We start from the raw sequence: 15,706 nt of genomic DNA, 5'->3' as shown, positions 1-15,706 counted from the left end.
AAATGAAGAAAAAATAAGTATTAATCATTTTTTATTTCTTTAAATCTTTTAAAATTCCAAATAATAATATCGAAAATTACTAAATTTTTTTAAATCTATTTTTAAAAAAATATTTTTAATAAATTTTTACTTTTAAAATTTTAACAAAGTTAATAAGCTTTATTAAAATAATTAATTATACAAAACATATTTTAATTTATAATATATTATGATAAAATTTTAATTATTATTGTTATGAAAAGTAAATTTCAGAATGGGTTTTTACTGGAAGCATTTAGCTTTTAAATTAAATATTAATGAATTGCAGTTCTTTATGGAAAAAGTTGAATAATAGATAGTTTTCTTTATGTTTTGGATAACAAATAAAAATAAATTTATTCTGATAAAATATTTTGTTTAAAATAAAATTTAACACTAAAAAAAAGAGAGGAAATCAGTCAGCCAAAATTTAATAAATTAGCTAATAAAAACCAATAAATTTTTAGAATATAAATTTATTCAGAAATTAGTTTGAAATAAAAATAAAAAGAGTTATATGATTAGCAATTATTATTATAAATAATTAATAAAATCATAAAAATACTTTTTTAATGAAAATATAATTTTTTTTTATTAAATAATTACCACTAAAATATTGAAAGTTAATTATTAATTTTTTAGATTGCATAATAAAAAATAAGTAATAAAAACAAATCAATAGGTTATTTTTCAGGATAGATACATATCTCTATTAGTTCTATTGGCAAGACTAAATAAAATATTTTAAGAAGAAATTTATATTTTAAGGCATGGAACTAAATGCAAATCAAAATACATTTGGTATTATCCCTTACTAGCAATAACAATCAAGCAATAAAGGATTGATGTAAATATAATCTCCAAATAAAAATTAGCAGCGTAGCCCTCTAAAAAGTAATCCAACTTTCCAAAAAGAAATGCTCATATAAAAATGTGAAGATGCAAATCCAAACCTATTTAAAAAATATCCTCATATATATCATAATGTGATGGAAATTATTGATCAATTCTCAAAGGAAGGAAAGATAAATGAAAATAGCATAGATTTTCTTTAATAAAAAGTGCAAAAAGAAATATAATTTCAACTCAACAAGCTTAGGACAAGCAATAAAATAGGTTTAATTGAAAATCTATTCTATAACAATCCTACTCTTTAGCAGCAAAGTAGGTATATCCACAATAGCTTTATAAACTCACCCATGCAAAACAATATTCAATAAAAACTTAATGAAAATTCAGTTAATGGTGATTAAAAATTAAAAATGCAATAAAATAAAGCAGCTAATTCAAATGGCGACTTAAACTCAGTAAAAATATAAAATATTCATGGAAGTAATTAAAGAAGTGAATCAACAAATAGAAGAAACTCACCTGTTATTAAGCCTTTAAATTTAGGAATAATTAGCAACTAGTTGAGTCAAGCTGAGACACCATAAAATGCTCAAAATTTATCTTCCAATAAGGCTAATATATATAGTGGCTTATCTAGAAACAAATAAATCCCATATTACGGGAAAGCTGCTAGATCGTCAAGCTATATGGGCGATGTTGCTAAAAAGAATTTAATTTTGGATTAAATTTTGAAAAAGAAAGATAGCACTGATGCTAGTACAATATAAGAAAATGATAGAAAATACAGTTAAGTTCATAGAAGATTGAATACATAAGAATTTAATAATAATGATTGTTCAAGTGCAAACAAAATTTAAAATTAGAACTCTTAAAATCATAAGAACGGCTATTCTAATTTTAGAGAAGAAAATCAAATTACAGCATAATTTGACATACAACCTTAATCCAATAAGATTAGTTAGCATCAGCAAAATATAAATTAGCCAAAAAGCTTTGGAACTATAGCTTAAAATAATATTCTAAATACTACAGCAGTAAATCACTAAGATTTAGAAAAAAATAGGAACAACAAATAAAACTTAAACAAGAGTAATATTGATGAGTAATATTAATAAGAGATAAAGAAACTCATCGAACTAGAATAAGAATATGAAAAATAAAGAATATAGAATATAAAAGACAAAGAAAAAATAGTCTATAATACTATTAAGTAGCAATGGGATAAATAAATAGATTGGAAAAAATCAGAAATATTAAAAGAAAGAGAAAAAGATAAAGAATATAAAAAAAAAATTGAAATACTTGTTTAGGAAGAAATTAATCTTAATAATCTTAAGAGTAGCGAGAAAAAATGGCAGGCTGTATAAGATAAGTAGTAAGTTCTTTAGTAAATATAATAACAGAGAGAACAAAAAGAAAGAGAAAGAAGCAAGGAAAAAGAAAAGGAGAGAAAATATATTTTTGAGAATGAGCTTACAATGAAAAATGAACAAGAATAACAAAGGATAATAGAATTAAATAAGAAATAGTAACAAAATATTATGATTTAAAATCATATCCAATTATCAAAGAATATGAAAGACAACCAAGAAAAATAGACACGTCTAGAGGAAATAAAAAGAATCAGAGATCAAATTGCATAACAGCATATAATAGATCAAAGGAAAGATGAAGAATATGTTCATCGTATTGGGAAAATATCCAAACGTCTTTTTTGATATTTTATTTGAAGAAAAAACATTTTTCCTTTTTATCCTCCTAATTGTTTAGTTAGCAAATAAATTTTTCCCACGTTAACCCAAACAAACAATAAAATCATTAATACTATTTATAACAATCGCTTACTTTCAAGAAAATTTTGAAAAATAAACTTTAGAATTTATGAAATTATTTAGAATTATAGTTTAACATGTTTAAAAAAAATTAATTTTTAGTAATTTTACAAATTAAAATATTTCAGAGAGTGTAAAAATATAAATTAAATATAAAAGGGTCTATCAATAATTTATTTATTATATGTCTATTATTTTGTAAATAAACAATATTAAATTTTAAAATATCATTTACTTAAATTATATTTTTTAATTATTTAAATATTACAAATTCTATTTTTTAGATTAATAATTTTAGACCTTTCAAAATAAAAAAAAATTTATGATATTTTCTTGAAAAAAGATTAAGAATTTATATTATTTTTTTAAGAAATATAAATTTACAGTATTTTGTTATATTTTAAGAACGAATTAATATAATTCTCTTTATATATTAAAGATATAATAGTAATATAAATTTTTTGACTGCTATTAATTTGATTTAATTTATTATTAAGAAAATATTTTAATAAAAACTTTACTTTTAATAGATATTTTTACTTATTTTAAATAAAAATTATCTTTAATGACCTAATGAGAATATCTATTTTGAATTGTGGAAAGTTTTATAAATTTCTTGTTGAATATTAAATTGTTAGCATAGCTAAAATAATTATTAAAATAAACTAAAAATTATTGAAGCAAAATTATACTAACTCTTACACAATATTTAATAATTTATTCTTATTTAATAAATTAAAATGGAATTTTAATATTAATTAATATAATTTAAATTTATTTTTTTATTTGCAGCTAATTATTTTTTAAAAGTTTAATTACTTTAAATGTTCTAATTAATTTGTGAATTTAGTTTTGAAATTTTAAATTATTTTATTAATTAAATAATTTAGCTTTATTTATTATTTATCTATCTACTGTCTAATCCTTAAAATAGCCAAATTTTTGAGTCTTTTATTTGTAATATTTATTATTATTCAAATTATCTCAGGGGAAAATTTCATAGAAAGTAATTTATAGATAAAAATTCAGAAAAATTTTCTATAAATTTACCAAATCAAACTAGAGGATACATTTATAACTAACTAATCTTCTTCTTTATAATAAATTGATTAATGAAGAAAGATTGAGACTAATATATGTTAACTTAATTATTTAGTTTTTTACTTTAGTATTATTGAGCCAATTGAACTAATTTTTAAAGTCGAAGAAATGAAATAAATAGTAAAAGTAAATACAATAAGTTAACTAATAAACATATTATTAAATACAAAAGTATATTTGAAATCTATATTATAAAAACCTCTATCTATATTATATAGATTTTGTTCATTTAAAGTATTGATTTGTTTTATTAAATTCTATATCAAAATCCAGAGAATGGAGTATACGATTTATCTAAGTGTTAATTAATTTAGGAGTATAAATAGAAAAATTATAAACTGCTTGATTTTATTATATTTGAAGAGTTTTTTGTTTGATAATAATTATTATTTTTGTTATTGATTTATGTTAGCGATTATAAGTCGAAGGAGAATATCTATTTATTTATTATTATTATGTATTTATATATACATGTGCGTGTATTTAGATATTCATTATGAAATTAATATAAATAATATGGGTTAATTTATTCTATTTGGAATCATTAATATAAAAGGTTATTTGTTCTAATGAATTATTTTATCAATCAATAAGCTTTTCTTTTATTCAAAGTATATGCTTGTTAGAAATCAATCGCCTCGATACATTTCCCAAGTAGAAGATTATTTCTTTGCCACTTGTATTTAAAATGACATCATTGGGTATATGAAAAGTGTGTGTTTACAAAATAAGATTGCTTGTTTTCTTCATAAAGTACTCTAAATGTATCATAATCTATTAAAACAGAAGAATCTATGCTCAGATCTTAGTGGAAGTATTGCATTGCAAAGTCCTTTTGATTATATTCATTACTGCCCACCGCGCTCAAAGATGAGAATAATCCCCCTTTCTTATCAACCTATATTTTGATGGAAGATTTTTTAGGTTTTTTGCTCATCAGCTGAGTTATCCAAGTCTTTTTGGTATCAAAAATAGGGTTATCTCTACCAGGAGGAACGCGGTTAACCTACAGGATGTGTATTTATTCATCATCACAAAAAGAAACATGGCGATTGCATTAAGGAATTTCTTGTATTTAAGAGCTTGCGCTTAGCTGTTATTAAAATTGTTAGCGCTATTAATTTAAAAAATCAGAAGAGGATTCTTGGCAAGAATTAGGCACTTCTTTAATTGCCTCTAGTTGATAAAGAGGTGTTGAAGAAGAATAATCTTCGTTGGAGTGATCAGAGTACCATTAACTGTTAAAATCTTCTTAAAATTACTGGTTGCCTTTGACGATAGTATTGCGGATGTATTATCTCCTTTCTTCAATTTGCTAAGGAGTATATCTAGAGGGTGGTTTTTTGTCTAAATAAAATTTTGAGAGAGATTTTTTCATACTTGTTTTTGTTTTTTTGGAGGCTGTGTTGCTGACATTTTTGTCTTAAATTTTTTGCTTGTGATTGACTTTGGAGTCTTTTTTGGATTTATTGACTTTTTTGGATGAGTTTTTTTTCTTTTGAGCCATTTTATTTAAGGTTTTTTTTAGTTTATCTTACTAGAGTTATATTAATATTTATATTAATCACAATTTTTTAGTAAATTTTTCTGTTTGGTAGATTTATAAGTTTTTTACTTATTTTTGTAGTAAAATTTAGGAACTATTTGTTATACTTAAATTTTTTACTTTTTTATGTATTTATTTTTATAATAAATATAATCAAATATTTTAATTTTCTTAAGATCTTATTAGAAATTATTCATCAAATTTAATTAACTTCTCAACTTCCATATGTATAAATTTACATTCAAAAAAAAGTTGCTTTATATTTCTTTCTCTCTCATCTTTTTATAGCATAAGAGTCATTATAATTTTATTTACATTAGTGAGGTACTTACGTTTTACACCTCAAAATATTTTTTTCTAATATATATTTCAAAGTAAATAGAAAGATAGCTATTTTATTCAATTAATAAAAGTTTTTAATATAAATCTATTCTAACAAATTTATTATTTTTAAACTTCTTTAAGAGAGACATTTGCAATTAATTCACCTATAAGTAGAAAATAGGGCTATGTAAATAAAATTATTAAATTCTAAACTTTTATATGAATTTATTTAAGAGAAAAATCATTAAAATTAATATTTAAACCCCTATTAACAATTATTTCGTTTAGATTCTAACAAAAACTAATAAAAACGAAATTAGAGATAAATAATCAAATGAAAAAATTTAAATTTAAATTATCTATAAAATTAAATTTATAAATTATTAAAGACTAATCTGACTACTAAATTATATCATGAAAAAATAAATATACATACATGCTTAAAATTAACGTTAACATTTTTCTCCAAGAAACAATAATATTTTATTTCAAAATTTCTTTCTTGAAAGTTTTTTTTATTTAAATATTTTTCTAACTTATTTCAAAAAAATGATTTTAAATTTCAAATAAATTTAATCAAGTAAAAAAATTTTTTATAAAATAAATCAAACTTCTTATTCGAGCAACTTAATTATAAATAAATTAAAATATTCTACTTCTAATAATTAATTGTTAGCATATCTCATTGAAAGATAGATTCTTTAATTCATAAATATTTTAATAGAAATATAAAAATATTCCTTTTTTTGAATAAAATAAAATAAATGTTTCGTTCTAAAAGAATTTAATAATGCTTTGAGAAGAAATATTTGAACGAATTGTTATATATCTAGCTTTTATCACATTTTAGAATGGATTTTCATAATTTGGAAAAAAAATAGTTTATATAGTTAGATTTTAATCCATTCTATATTGTTAAAAAAAACCAAAAAAAATTAAGGATATGATTATTTATTATAAATCAATTAAATTCAAAAACTAATTTATTGTGAAAAAATGCAAATGGGCTTCACAAATAATTTCAAAAAATAATTGAACTGATTTCTGTAGTAATTAATTAATTTATTATTTTTATTTAAGATATTTTGTGCTGAGTTGATCAAACAAAGCCATAATTTTGAAAATTAAAAAGCAATTTTCAAAAAAGAAAACTCATTTGAAAATCTATAAATATAAATTAATTACTATTAAATGATGTTTATGTGTTTATTTCATTATTTTATTAAATAAATCAGCGATCAATCATTTGATAAATAAATTAAGATTTGATAATAATAAAACTAAAAACATTAATCGCAATATTGACTTTCTTACTAATTTAAAAAAGAAGAAGAAGTTAAGAGGTTTATCATTAATAAAAAAAGAAACTACTTTTTACAATAAATAAACAAGAAGTATAAAGGAATGGACAAAAGAAGCATTCCAAATTAGCCAGTTTCATGGTAGCATCCTTTTGTTGATGTATTTAGAAAGTTTTGTGTATTTGACTCTTCAAACAAGGCAAAGAAGGGAGGAGTAGCTGATACTTAAGTAAATATTTTATTTTAGTCTAAACATTTTTAAAAATGCTAAAACAAAGGCTCTTTAAGTTAAGTTTAAAACATTAATAATATGAAAGCATTCAATGTATTTAAATATTAGTTATGAAATTAAAATACATTTATTTTGCTATAAAAACTTCAATTCAATTTATTTTCAAATAAAGGACAATAATATAGGCAGAAGAGTATTAAGAATTGCTGGAGCTGTTTCTGCTTCAAATTATTTAAACATTCCAGACCCTGCTCAAGGTTTGAAATCTCTGCAACTAGTTGGAAGATATGTAAAATGATAAATATTTAAGCGGTTATTAGATAAAGTGAATTTTAAATGTAAATTTGATGGGAATAAGAAAATATTTATTTAGTTCAAATTTTCAAAAATTAGAAAGACCGCAAATAGCAATTCAACAATTAAATAAGCAAAAGTATTTTAAACATATCCTTTTTATTAATAAAATAGCTCATAATTGAATTCCTTCCATGTGCTGGCAAATATTTCCATATACATTTTGATTTCAATATTTCAAATAGAGAACCAGTAACTCGTTTCTCTATTTCAAATATGTTTGATTAATATAAAGTGGTAGGTAACAGTAATTTGTAAATACCTTATCCCTCTGACGCTCCTGTAAAATGGACAGTCATGGTACTCGATATCTAATACCACTTAGAAAACTTTGGACTATTTTAGCATACTGATATAAGCAATTTTGCAAACATTCATCAATTAAGATCAATATAAATATGTTCAACTCTTTCTATAAGAGGTATCTTCACATCTGATGTATGCTATTCAGTTAAGGTAATTTATTGCATTAGTATCTAAATTTAAATACTATTCTCTAAAGAAAAAAAAAGACTGAACAAAAATTTAAATTATTCAATAAAATCAAAAATCCTTATTTATATTCATTCATTTTCAATTTATTAACTAATTAAACAGAATCTACCAAAAGAAATGGACTTTAAGCCACCTAAAGATAGATAATGGAGTGGAACTTACTAGATAGTTTATTATCCAAGCCAAATAGACCCTGATTTAGAGTAAAATAGCTAGCCACCTCAGCCAGAATCACTCACTTAAGATAAAGAAAATCAATAAACCCTTAATAATGATACTATTAATGAAAATCGTGCTGGAAGTTTAGATGCAGCTTTGAGACAAAGTTAAAAGTCATTTAGATCAAACAAAAGCTAGCTTTCTCATAGATAATCTTTAGAAGCTTAAAACTCTGTCTCCGGATAATTGAATTATATGAGTTCTAATTTAAATGCTTCTTAAAAATTCCATCCTGAAAACTTGGTCCGTCATTCCTAAGTATCAAAGAGAGGATCTTAACAAGAAGTAAATAATAAAAATAAATTTGAAATGAAAAAAAAAAATTAAAAGAAATAATTTTTCCAAAATCAATAAAATTTTTTTTTTTTTGTATTAGAAATTTTATAGCAAAAATCAAGCTAATATTTATTTGATTTACAAATTTAATTTAAAACCACTTTAATTATTAAAGTCTTATTTATAAATTTTTAATAATTCAAATATAGCTTTAGAACTAATTGTAACCCTATCCAATTTGTAAACTCAATCATACTGTTGGTTTCAGTGGTAATTAATGTCCTGATATTAAGTGGTCAAGAAATCTTGAAAGACCTGATGAAATTATATATGCTTCTGGATCAATCTTGGTCTCAAGCGAATTAGGTACAAAAAAATAAAGGTTCTTTTAAGGTCACACTAGCCCTATCTCATGCTTAGATGTTTCAAGGTATATTTTTTGTTTGCTTTATAAATTAAAAAAATTAATTTTACTTTAAAATATTTAGAGATGGTGTTTGGATAGTTTCAGCTTAAGATGGAAAACCTGGTATAGTAATGATTTGGAATTTTTTAACTGGTGATTTAGTAACTGCTTTCTAGTGTCCTTAAGTGAATATTAAATGTATTTCTTTCTCATATAATAGAAAGCTACTTGCAACAGTTGGTCTGGATAGTTCGAATAGGTATTAATAATTTATATATAAAAATTAATAAATATTTTTAAAAATACTTTAATAGAGAATTGATTATAATTTTAAATATCGATAATATTGAGACAACTAAAAAACCCACTATTGTTACTAAGTAAATCAGTGACTTCAATATTCTTAGTTTGAAATTCTTCCCAATCAATTTGAACAAACTAGTCTCTTGTGGTCGTGAAAACATTCGCTTTTGGAGAATTAACAAAACATCTCACTTAAGAGGTACCCCATTGATTCTCAACGGTCTAGCAAGAAATTCAATTTTCACAGTACTTGACTTTGAATATGCTTTTGATAATCCATCAGCTGCTCAATAGAAGGGAAGTATTAAAAAAATATTTGTTGGATCTAAGTAAGGAATGGTTTTCCAAATTAGCTATAATACAAATGACACTGAAAATATCTATCAGTTAGAAACTGTTTACTAATGTCACGCTGGAGCTATCACTAGTTTATGGTAAATTTATTTTTCATTTGAAAACTAAATAATTTAAAATTGTATTTTTATAATGTAGTTTAAGCGCAGGATTTTGTGCCACTGGAAGTGAAGATAAATATATCAGAATATGGCCTCTTAATTTTACTGAATTTTTAATTGAAGCAAAACATGAGGGTGTTGTTATCTCTTTAGATATTTCTTTAGATTCTTTAAAAATTGCTTGTGGAACTTCTAATGGTATCCTAACAGTTTTTGATCGCTCTACTTATTAGCCTGAAACATTCTTGAGATCTCATACTGATGAAATTACTCAAATGTAATACCATCCTTTCTGTAACTACTTAATCACTCTATCATCTGACTTTACTATCCGTTTATGGTAAATTTATATTTATTTGTTTTGCCTTTTTAATTTTAAACTTGAATATATTTGATAGGGATATGGAAAAATATGAATAAATTTATGAATTCCCCTATTATTTGGATGACAATTGTATCACTCTTTCTTGCAGCAATAATTCTATGACTTTTGCTGCAGGATTTAATTCAGGCATTTTCAGAGTATTTGATATTGAAAAAACAAATACTATATTTGAAGGTCGCTATCACGAAAGCAGAATCAACCATATCTAATACTCTCCAGATGATAAGCACTTAATTGCAGCTGATGAAAATGGATTCTATTGCTTGTATGATGCTTAGAGAAACTATTAACCTGTCAAAACTTTTGAAAGTAACATAACTTTTGTTAAATAAATTAATTACATTTCATAACTTTTATTGTTTAAAATTAATAAGGGGAAATTGCAGGAAAATATTAATTTAGCGCTTTTTCACATGATGGTGAGTTGCTTGCCATGATAGGAGATTGTGGTACTCATATTAATATCGTTGATACTTATACAATGTCAAGCATTTTGAAAATCTTTTGTGCTAATACTACAATTAAGAAGCTTATGTGGTCTAGCAACAATACTGAGCTTTTTGCCATAACTGATGATAGCAAAGTTAAGGTTTTTGGTATTGATAGATCTGATCCTTAAAACAATGAAGCTCATTTACTTCGTGAAATAAGTTGTGTACATCGTAATGGATTAAATGATATTAGTTTAAGCAGTAACTTTAAATATATGGCAAGTGTAGGAGGAGACAAACTTTTGAAGATTTGGGATTATGAGTTCTTGCTTAATGGCCCTGGTAGCAATTAAGTATTTTTGAGTCATATAAATAAGATTAATTGTATTGCTTTCTCACCTGATAACACTAAAATTATCACTGCAGGAGGGTTTGAAGGTATTTATGAATGGAATTTCTTGGGAGATTTAACAAAATAAGAAAGAATTGTAGATTTTAGTGAAAACGCAAATCTTAACACTAAAAAAATTCCTCTTTCAAACTCTACCTATTAACCTAATCCTGTAAAAAGAGCAAACAAGGGTAGTGAATAGCTTCCTCTGCAATATTAAGATGGGAATGAGGGGTAATTCTAAGATTAACTTGATGAATACGCTGATATACAATAGGTCTTGAATGTTTAAAGATAAGGATAAGAAGGTACATATAAAGTAGATAGGGTTGTATCTGATGTAAATGATATTAATCCTAATGCTTACTAGCAACACGTATCTCAGCCACCTTACTTTGAGGTCTCTAATTCAGAGAATAGTCATCCTGTAAGACCAAATGCTTAACGTGAAAATTAATATTAAGGATAGCGCGCCTAATCTAGTTAATCTCCAAACAATAGAGATTACGATGAAGACTCAGATGGTAAAATTTATTTTAGTTGTATTAATAATTTAATGTCTTTAACAAAATCAAGCTGATCATATAGGCCCTTTAGCTCAGCTTATGTCATAAGCCAAGAATCTGACAGGATACAATCAAAGTAAAAAGAGTAACTCCATACTTAGTGCAGCATCAAATGCTCCTCGCTTTTAACCAACTAGGTAAAACAACTTTATTATATTTCAGTAAGCTTTAATCTCTTTTATTTTTAAAAAGAGTTGAACCAGTAAAACCTTAGGAAATCGAATATCATAAACAAAAAAAGAAAAGAGAAAGAAAAAACCTGCAATTTAAATATACACCTAATGAAGTACGTAAGGAAAATAACATTCCTTTTAGACACTACTATGCACCTAATTGTAGAAGTGAGACATTCTAAGAAAAAAATTTAAAGTTGAGAGAGTAAGACAAAGTTATAAAAGATTAATACTTTAATTATTTTCTTATTTAAAAAGCAACAAAGAAGAATTCTAAACAGAATATGTGATCAGCTTTAATAATGAAAGCCATGATAACGTAGTATGGAATTATATGGCTGGATGGTTTGCATATAGTAGTTAAAACTTAATTATTATAGAAAACTTGACCAAAGTTCGTAAGCAAAGAATTATAAATCTTCCTGATTAAATCAGCTGCTTAACAATCTCAAAAGATTTCAAGTTTTTAGTTGCTGGATCAGCTTCATATAATTAAAACGAAATTTCAAATATATATGTCATCGATTGCAAAACTTCAGAAATTGTAAAAACTTTAGGCTTCCATACAAGAGGAGTGTAATCAATAGCTTTCAGCTCTAACCGTAAGTATATCATTAGTGCTGGTAATTGCAAAGAATGCACAGTTGCAATATGGGAGTGGCCTAGTGGTAAGCTTATTACTTCTTCATACACTATTGATAGAATAAATGATGTGAAGATTTCTGAAATTGTTCATACTGTTGACAATTAGTTAGAGTTCTGTACTGTTGGAAGAGACACAGTTTAATTCTGGGCACTTGATAAAACAAACACATTGAAATATTTCGACGTTTTTGTTCCTAAATAAGAGTTTGTGGAGAAATCAGAAAAAGAACAATCCTAAACTGTATTAAAAGCCCCAGAAGTAACTGCCGTAGACTATATACTCTTTGGAAGCAAACAGTAATTATTATTTTATATTTAGATACTAAACCACAATAATTCAATATAAACATTAATTATAATTTTAGATATGCCGTTGCAGGTTTATCTACAGGTGAAATTATAGTAGTTGACAATGAGAGCTTCTAAATAGTTTACAGAACTTAAGTTTCATTAAATGGATAAGAAGTACTTGATGTTAGAGTTAGCAATCAAGTTCATAGATTGATAGTCACTACTATGGATGAAAATATCCATTACTGGGACTTTGAAAGATAATTATAAGCTAGCAACCCTTTTAATCATCCTGAATTTATGATATCGTGGGCAAGATTGAAAGTCACTTCATCTGTCGCTTCTTTCTCATTAGATCCTACTTTTAAAGAAGGATTAGTAGGTATATAAAAAAACTTTTTCAAATTGTTTGTAAAAATATTTACTCTTATTAATTAATTTAAAGGATTATATCATGGTAGCATTTACTATGTTAACTTAGATAGCAAATACAGAACAGTTTTAATCGGCACCATAGGTACTTATTTATATTCTCACCTTTTTTTGATATTTAAATTTAATACTTAACATTTAAAAACTATAAATAGATAATAAATACGCTTATGAAACTCATATAGTTAATGAAAGATTTATTGTCACTACTCACTAAGATGGTAAAATGAAATTATGGAATATCCAAACAGCTGAAGAAGTTATGGAATACAAATTCTAAAGTGCTGTGAAATCAGTTTTATTTGAATCTAAGACAAATAAAATCTTTTGCTTCTTTGAAAATAACAATGATATCAAGAGTATTAACCTGCAAAAATTCTTCTAATCTGAAACTTATGTTTTAGATGAAGTTAGACCTTCTGATAAGACAAGTACAGAGTATCCTATTAAATCTTTTGAAACAATTGTTGGAGGAAGAAGTGGAAAGTTTGTTGTAATGAAGAGTGGTGATATATTTAATTTTGAATAGCTTATTAAAGATAAAAGACCTCTAGTTCGTTTCCAAAAAGTATTCAAGGTACCTAACGTGACTGATTTTATTCCTTATTCTGAAAAATCTCTTTTCTTTGCTACTACTTCTAAAGGCAAGGTTATTGTTTATTTAGTTGATTATGCATCAGATCGCCAAATTGGATATGGATTCACTCTTATTGACGAGTGTGATTTCCTCGAAAACCCTCACGGTTCTTTAATAGATAGCTCTGCTGAATAAAAAAATCTCACACAACTCCTTTACACAGATGCTGTAATTTAAAATTTTTACAAAACTCAAATTTATCATTTAAAAAATAATAAACTTTTAGGTTTCTACAACAAAGATTGCTGTTTCTCGTTTTAACGATAATGTTTACTATGCAGTAAATAGCACTTTGTAATACGTATTTGTTAGAAATTACCAAAAGCGTTAGATTTTATAAAGAATAAATCTACATGATTTCCCACTTTCCATAACCTTGATGGAATCGAAAAACAGTCTTAAGATGTTAGTTGGATTATCAAGTAATTAATTTATTATTTGCTAATAAGATTTATTAAATATATATTTTAATAATTTAGATGGAAGCATAGAAAAATTAAATGTAGAATCTAAGGAAGACAGAGAATTATACACAGGAGCTCTTGATGGAGGAATAATTAACATTTATACACAAAAATCTAACAATCCAACTACAAACATAATAACAGACAGAGTAGTAGCATCAAGCAAAGATGGTATTGCTATATATTCTCTTGCAGTTCCTCAATGAACAAAATAAATTAATGCTTATCTAATCACAGAATAAATAAATAAAATGTAAATTAACGAATTTTGAGAAATAAATCTTATATAAAATCTTCTCAAACATTTTTTGCTTTTAATTATAATAAATAAAGAATTTTTATAAAAGTATCTATCTATCTAACTAACTCGTTTATATATTAATAATCTTTCATTTTGTTAATTGATTTATTTTCAGCGACTGAAAAATTCTTGTTTGGTTTATAAATAATGAATTAACATATTATCTTATTTTGTATTTCAAAAAGGTGTTTAAATAGATTAATTTGTAATTAAATTATTTTATTTTTATTTATTTAACTTAAAATACCAATCAATAATAAATGAATTTATTCTTTTTTAATAATATGTTAATCAATTTTCATTTTCAAAGAAGAGCAATAAAAGAAAGTATAAACAAAAATAAGATAAAATGTAAATCAACGAAATTTGAGAAATAAATCTTAAATAAAATCTTCTCAAACATTTTTTACTTTTAATTATAATAAATAAAAGAATTTCTATAAAAGTATCTATCTATCTAACTAACTTCTTTATATATTAATAATCTTTCATTTTGTTAATTGATTTATTTTCAAAGACTGAAAAATTCATGTTTGGTTTGTAATTAATGAATTAACATATTATCTTATTTTGCATTACAAAAAGGTGTTTAAATAGATTAATTTGTAATTAAATTATTTTATTTTTATTTATTTGACTTAAATATCAATCAATAATAAATATAAATATTCTTTTTTAATAATATGTTAATAAATTTTTCATTTTCATATGAGAGCAATAAAAGAAAGTATAAACAAAAAAAAATTTTGAATGAAAAATATCAAATATAAAGGTCATGCATTGATGGATGATTAATTTTTATTTATTTTACTAGTTTTGTTATAAAACTTAGAAATAAAAATTATATATTTTTAATGTAAATTAATTAATTAATTCATTGATTTTATTCAAAGAAAATAGTTATCTGGGAATGCTTCAAATATTTCATTACCTATTTCATTTTGAACTTCTACAAGGAATTTATCCCAACTTATAGGTCTTTAGCATGGATTTTTAGTTTTTTAACATTAAACACATTTTTTTAGGTTCAGTTCATTGTCTACTTTATTTCCTTTTTGGTCTTTGTACTCACAGAAATAATGGCAGCCTTCTCTGTGATAATGATTACCATGACCTAAAATAGATGGTCTAGGTGCAGAGCAACTAAAGCAGAAATCTGATTTACATTTTATACATGTAACATGATCACAACCTTCATCTTTGAATGCAAATTAATAGCAAACAGGGCAGAATCTGAACAATCTAGCATTATCGGTTGCTTATTAATTTCTATAAG

General features: G+C 24.1%; 3 protein-coding genes across 3 annotated transcripts; 2 read left to right on the top strand and 1 right to left on the bottom strand. All coding sequences in view use genetic code 6, as the record gives it.

Moving 5' to 3' along the window:
* Positions 1 to 788: 788 nt before the first annotated feature.
* Positions 789 to 2,588, top strand: TTHERM_00218640 (hypothetical protein; the record flags this gene model as incomplete). Its single annotated transcript, XM_001020536.4, has 1 exon — positions 789 to 2,588. The coding sequence occupies one exon, from the start codon at positions 789 to 791 to the stop codon at positions 2,586 to 2,588; it is 1,800 nt and encodes a 599-aa protein (XP_001020536.4).
* Positions 2,589 to 4,497: 1,909 nt separating this feature from the next.
* On the bottom strand, positions 4,498 to 5,310 carry TTHERM_00218630 (hypothetical protein; the record flags this gene model as incomplete). Its single annotated transcript, XM_001020535.3, has 1 exon — positions 4,498 to 5,310. The coding sequence occupies one exon, from the start codon at positions 5,308 to 5,310 to the stop codon at positions 4,498 to 4,500; it is 813 nt and encodes a 270-aa protein (XP_001020535.3).
* Positions 5,311 to 7,077: 1,767 nt separating this feature from the next.
* TTHERM_00218620 (notchless protein, putative) lies at positions 7,078 to 14,335 on the top strand (the record flags this gene model as incomplete). Its single annotated transcript, XM_001020534.2, has 18 exons — positions 7,078 to 7,203; positions 7,379 to 7,495; positions 7,675 to 8,016; positions 8,158 to 8,559; positions 8,760 to 8,980; positions 9,039 to 9,215; positions 9,271 to 9,693; positions 9,752 to 10,054; positions 10,113 to 10,408; positions 10,474 to 11,445; positions 11,498 to 11,624; positions 11,680 to 11,865; positions 11,919 to 12,602; positions 12,671 to 12,978; positions 13,042 to 13,113; positions 13,184 to 13,833; positions 13,892 to 14,087; positions 14,145 to 14,335. The coding sequence occupies 18 exons, from the start codon at positions 7,078 to 7,080 to the stop codon at positions 14,333 to 14,335; spliced, it is 5,793 nt and encodes a 1,930-aa protein (XP_001020534.2).
* Positions 14,336 to 15,706: the final 1,371 nt, after the last annotated feature.

This window comes from Tetrahymena thermophila (genome assembly GCF_000189635.1).
Source record: "Tetrahymena thermophila SB210 genomic scaffold scf_8254564, whole genome shotgun sequence".
NCBI classification, from domain to species: domain Eukaryota; phylum Ciliophora; class Oligohymenophorea; order Hymenostomatida; family Tetrahymenidae; genus Tetrahymena; species Tetrahymena thermophila.
The sequence above is the reverse complement of the archived record's forward strand: the minus strand, read 5'-3'. Positions and strand labels throughout refer to the sequence as shown.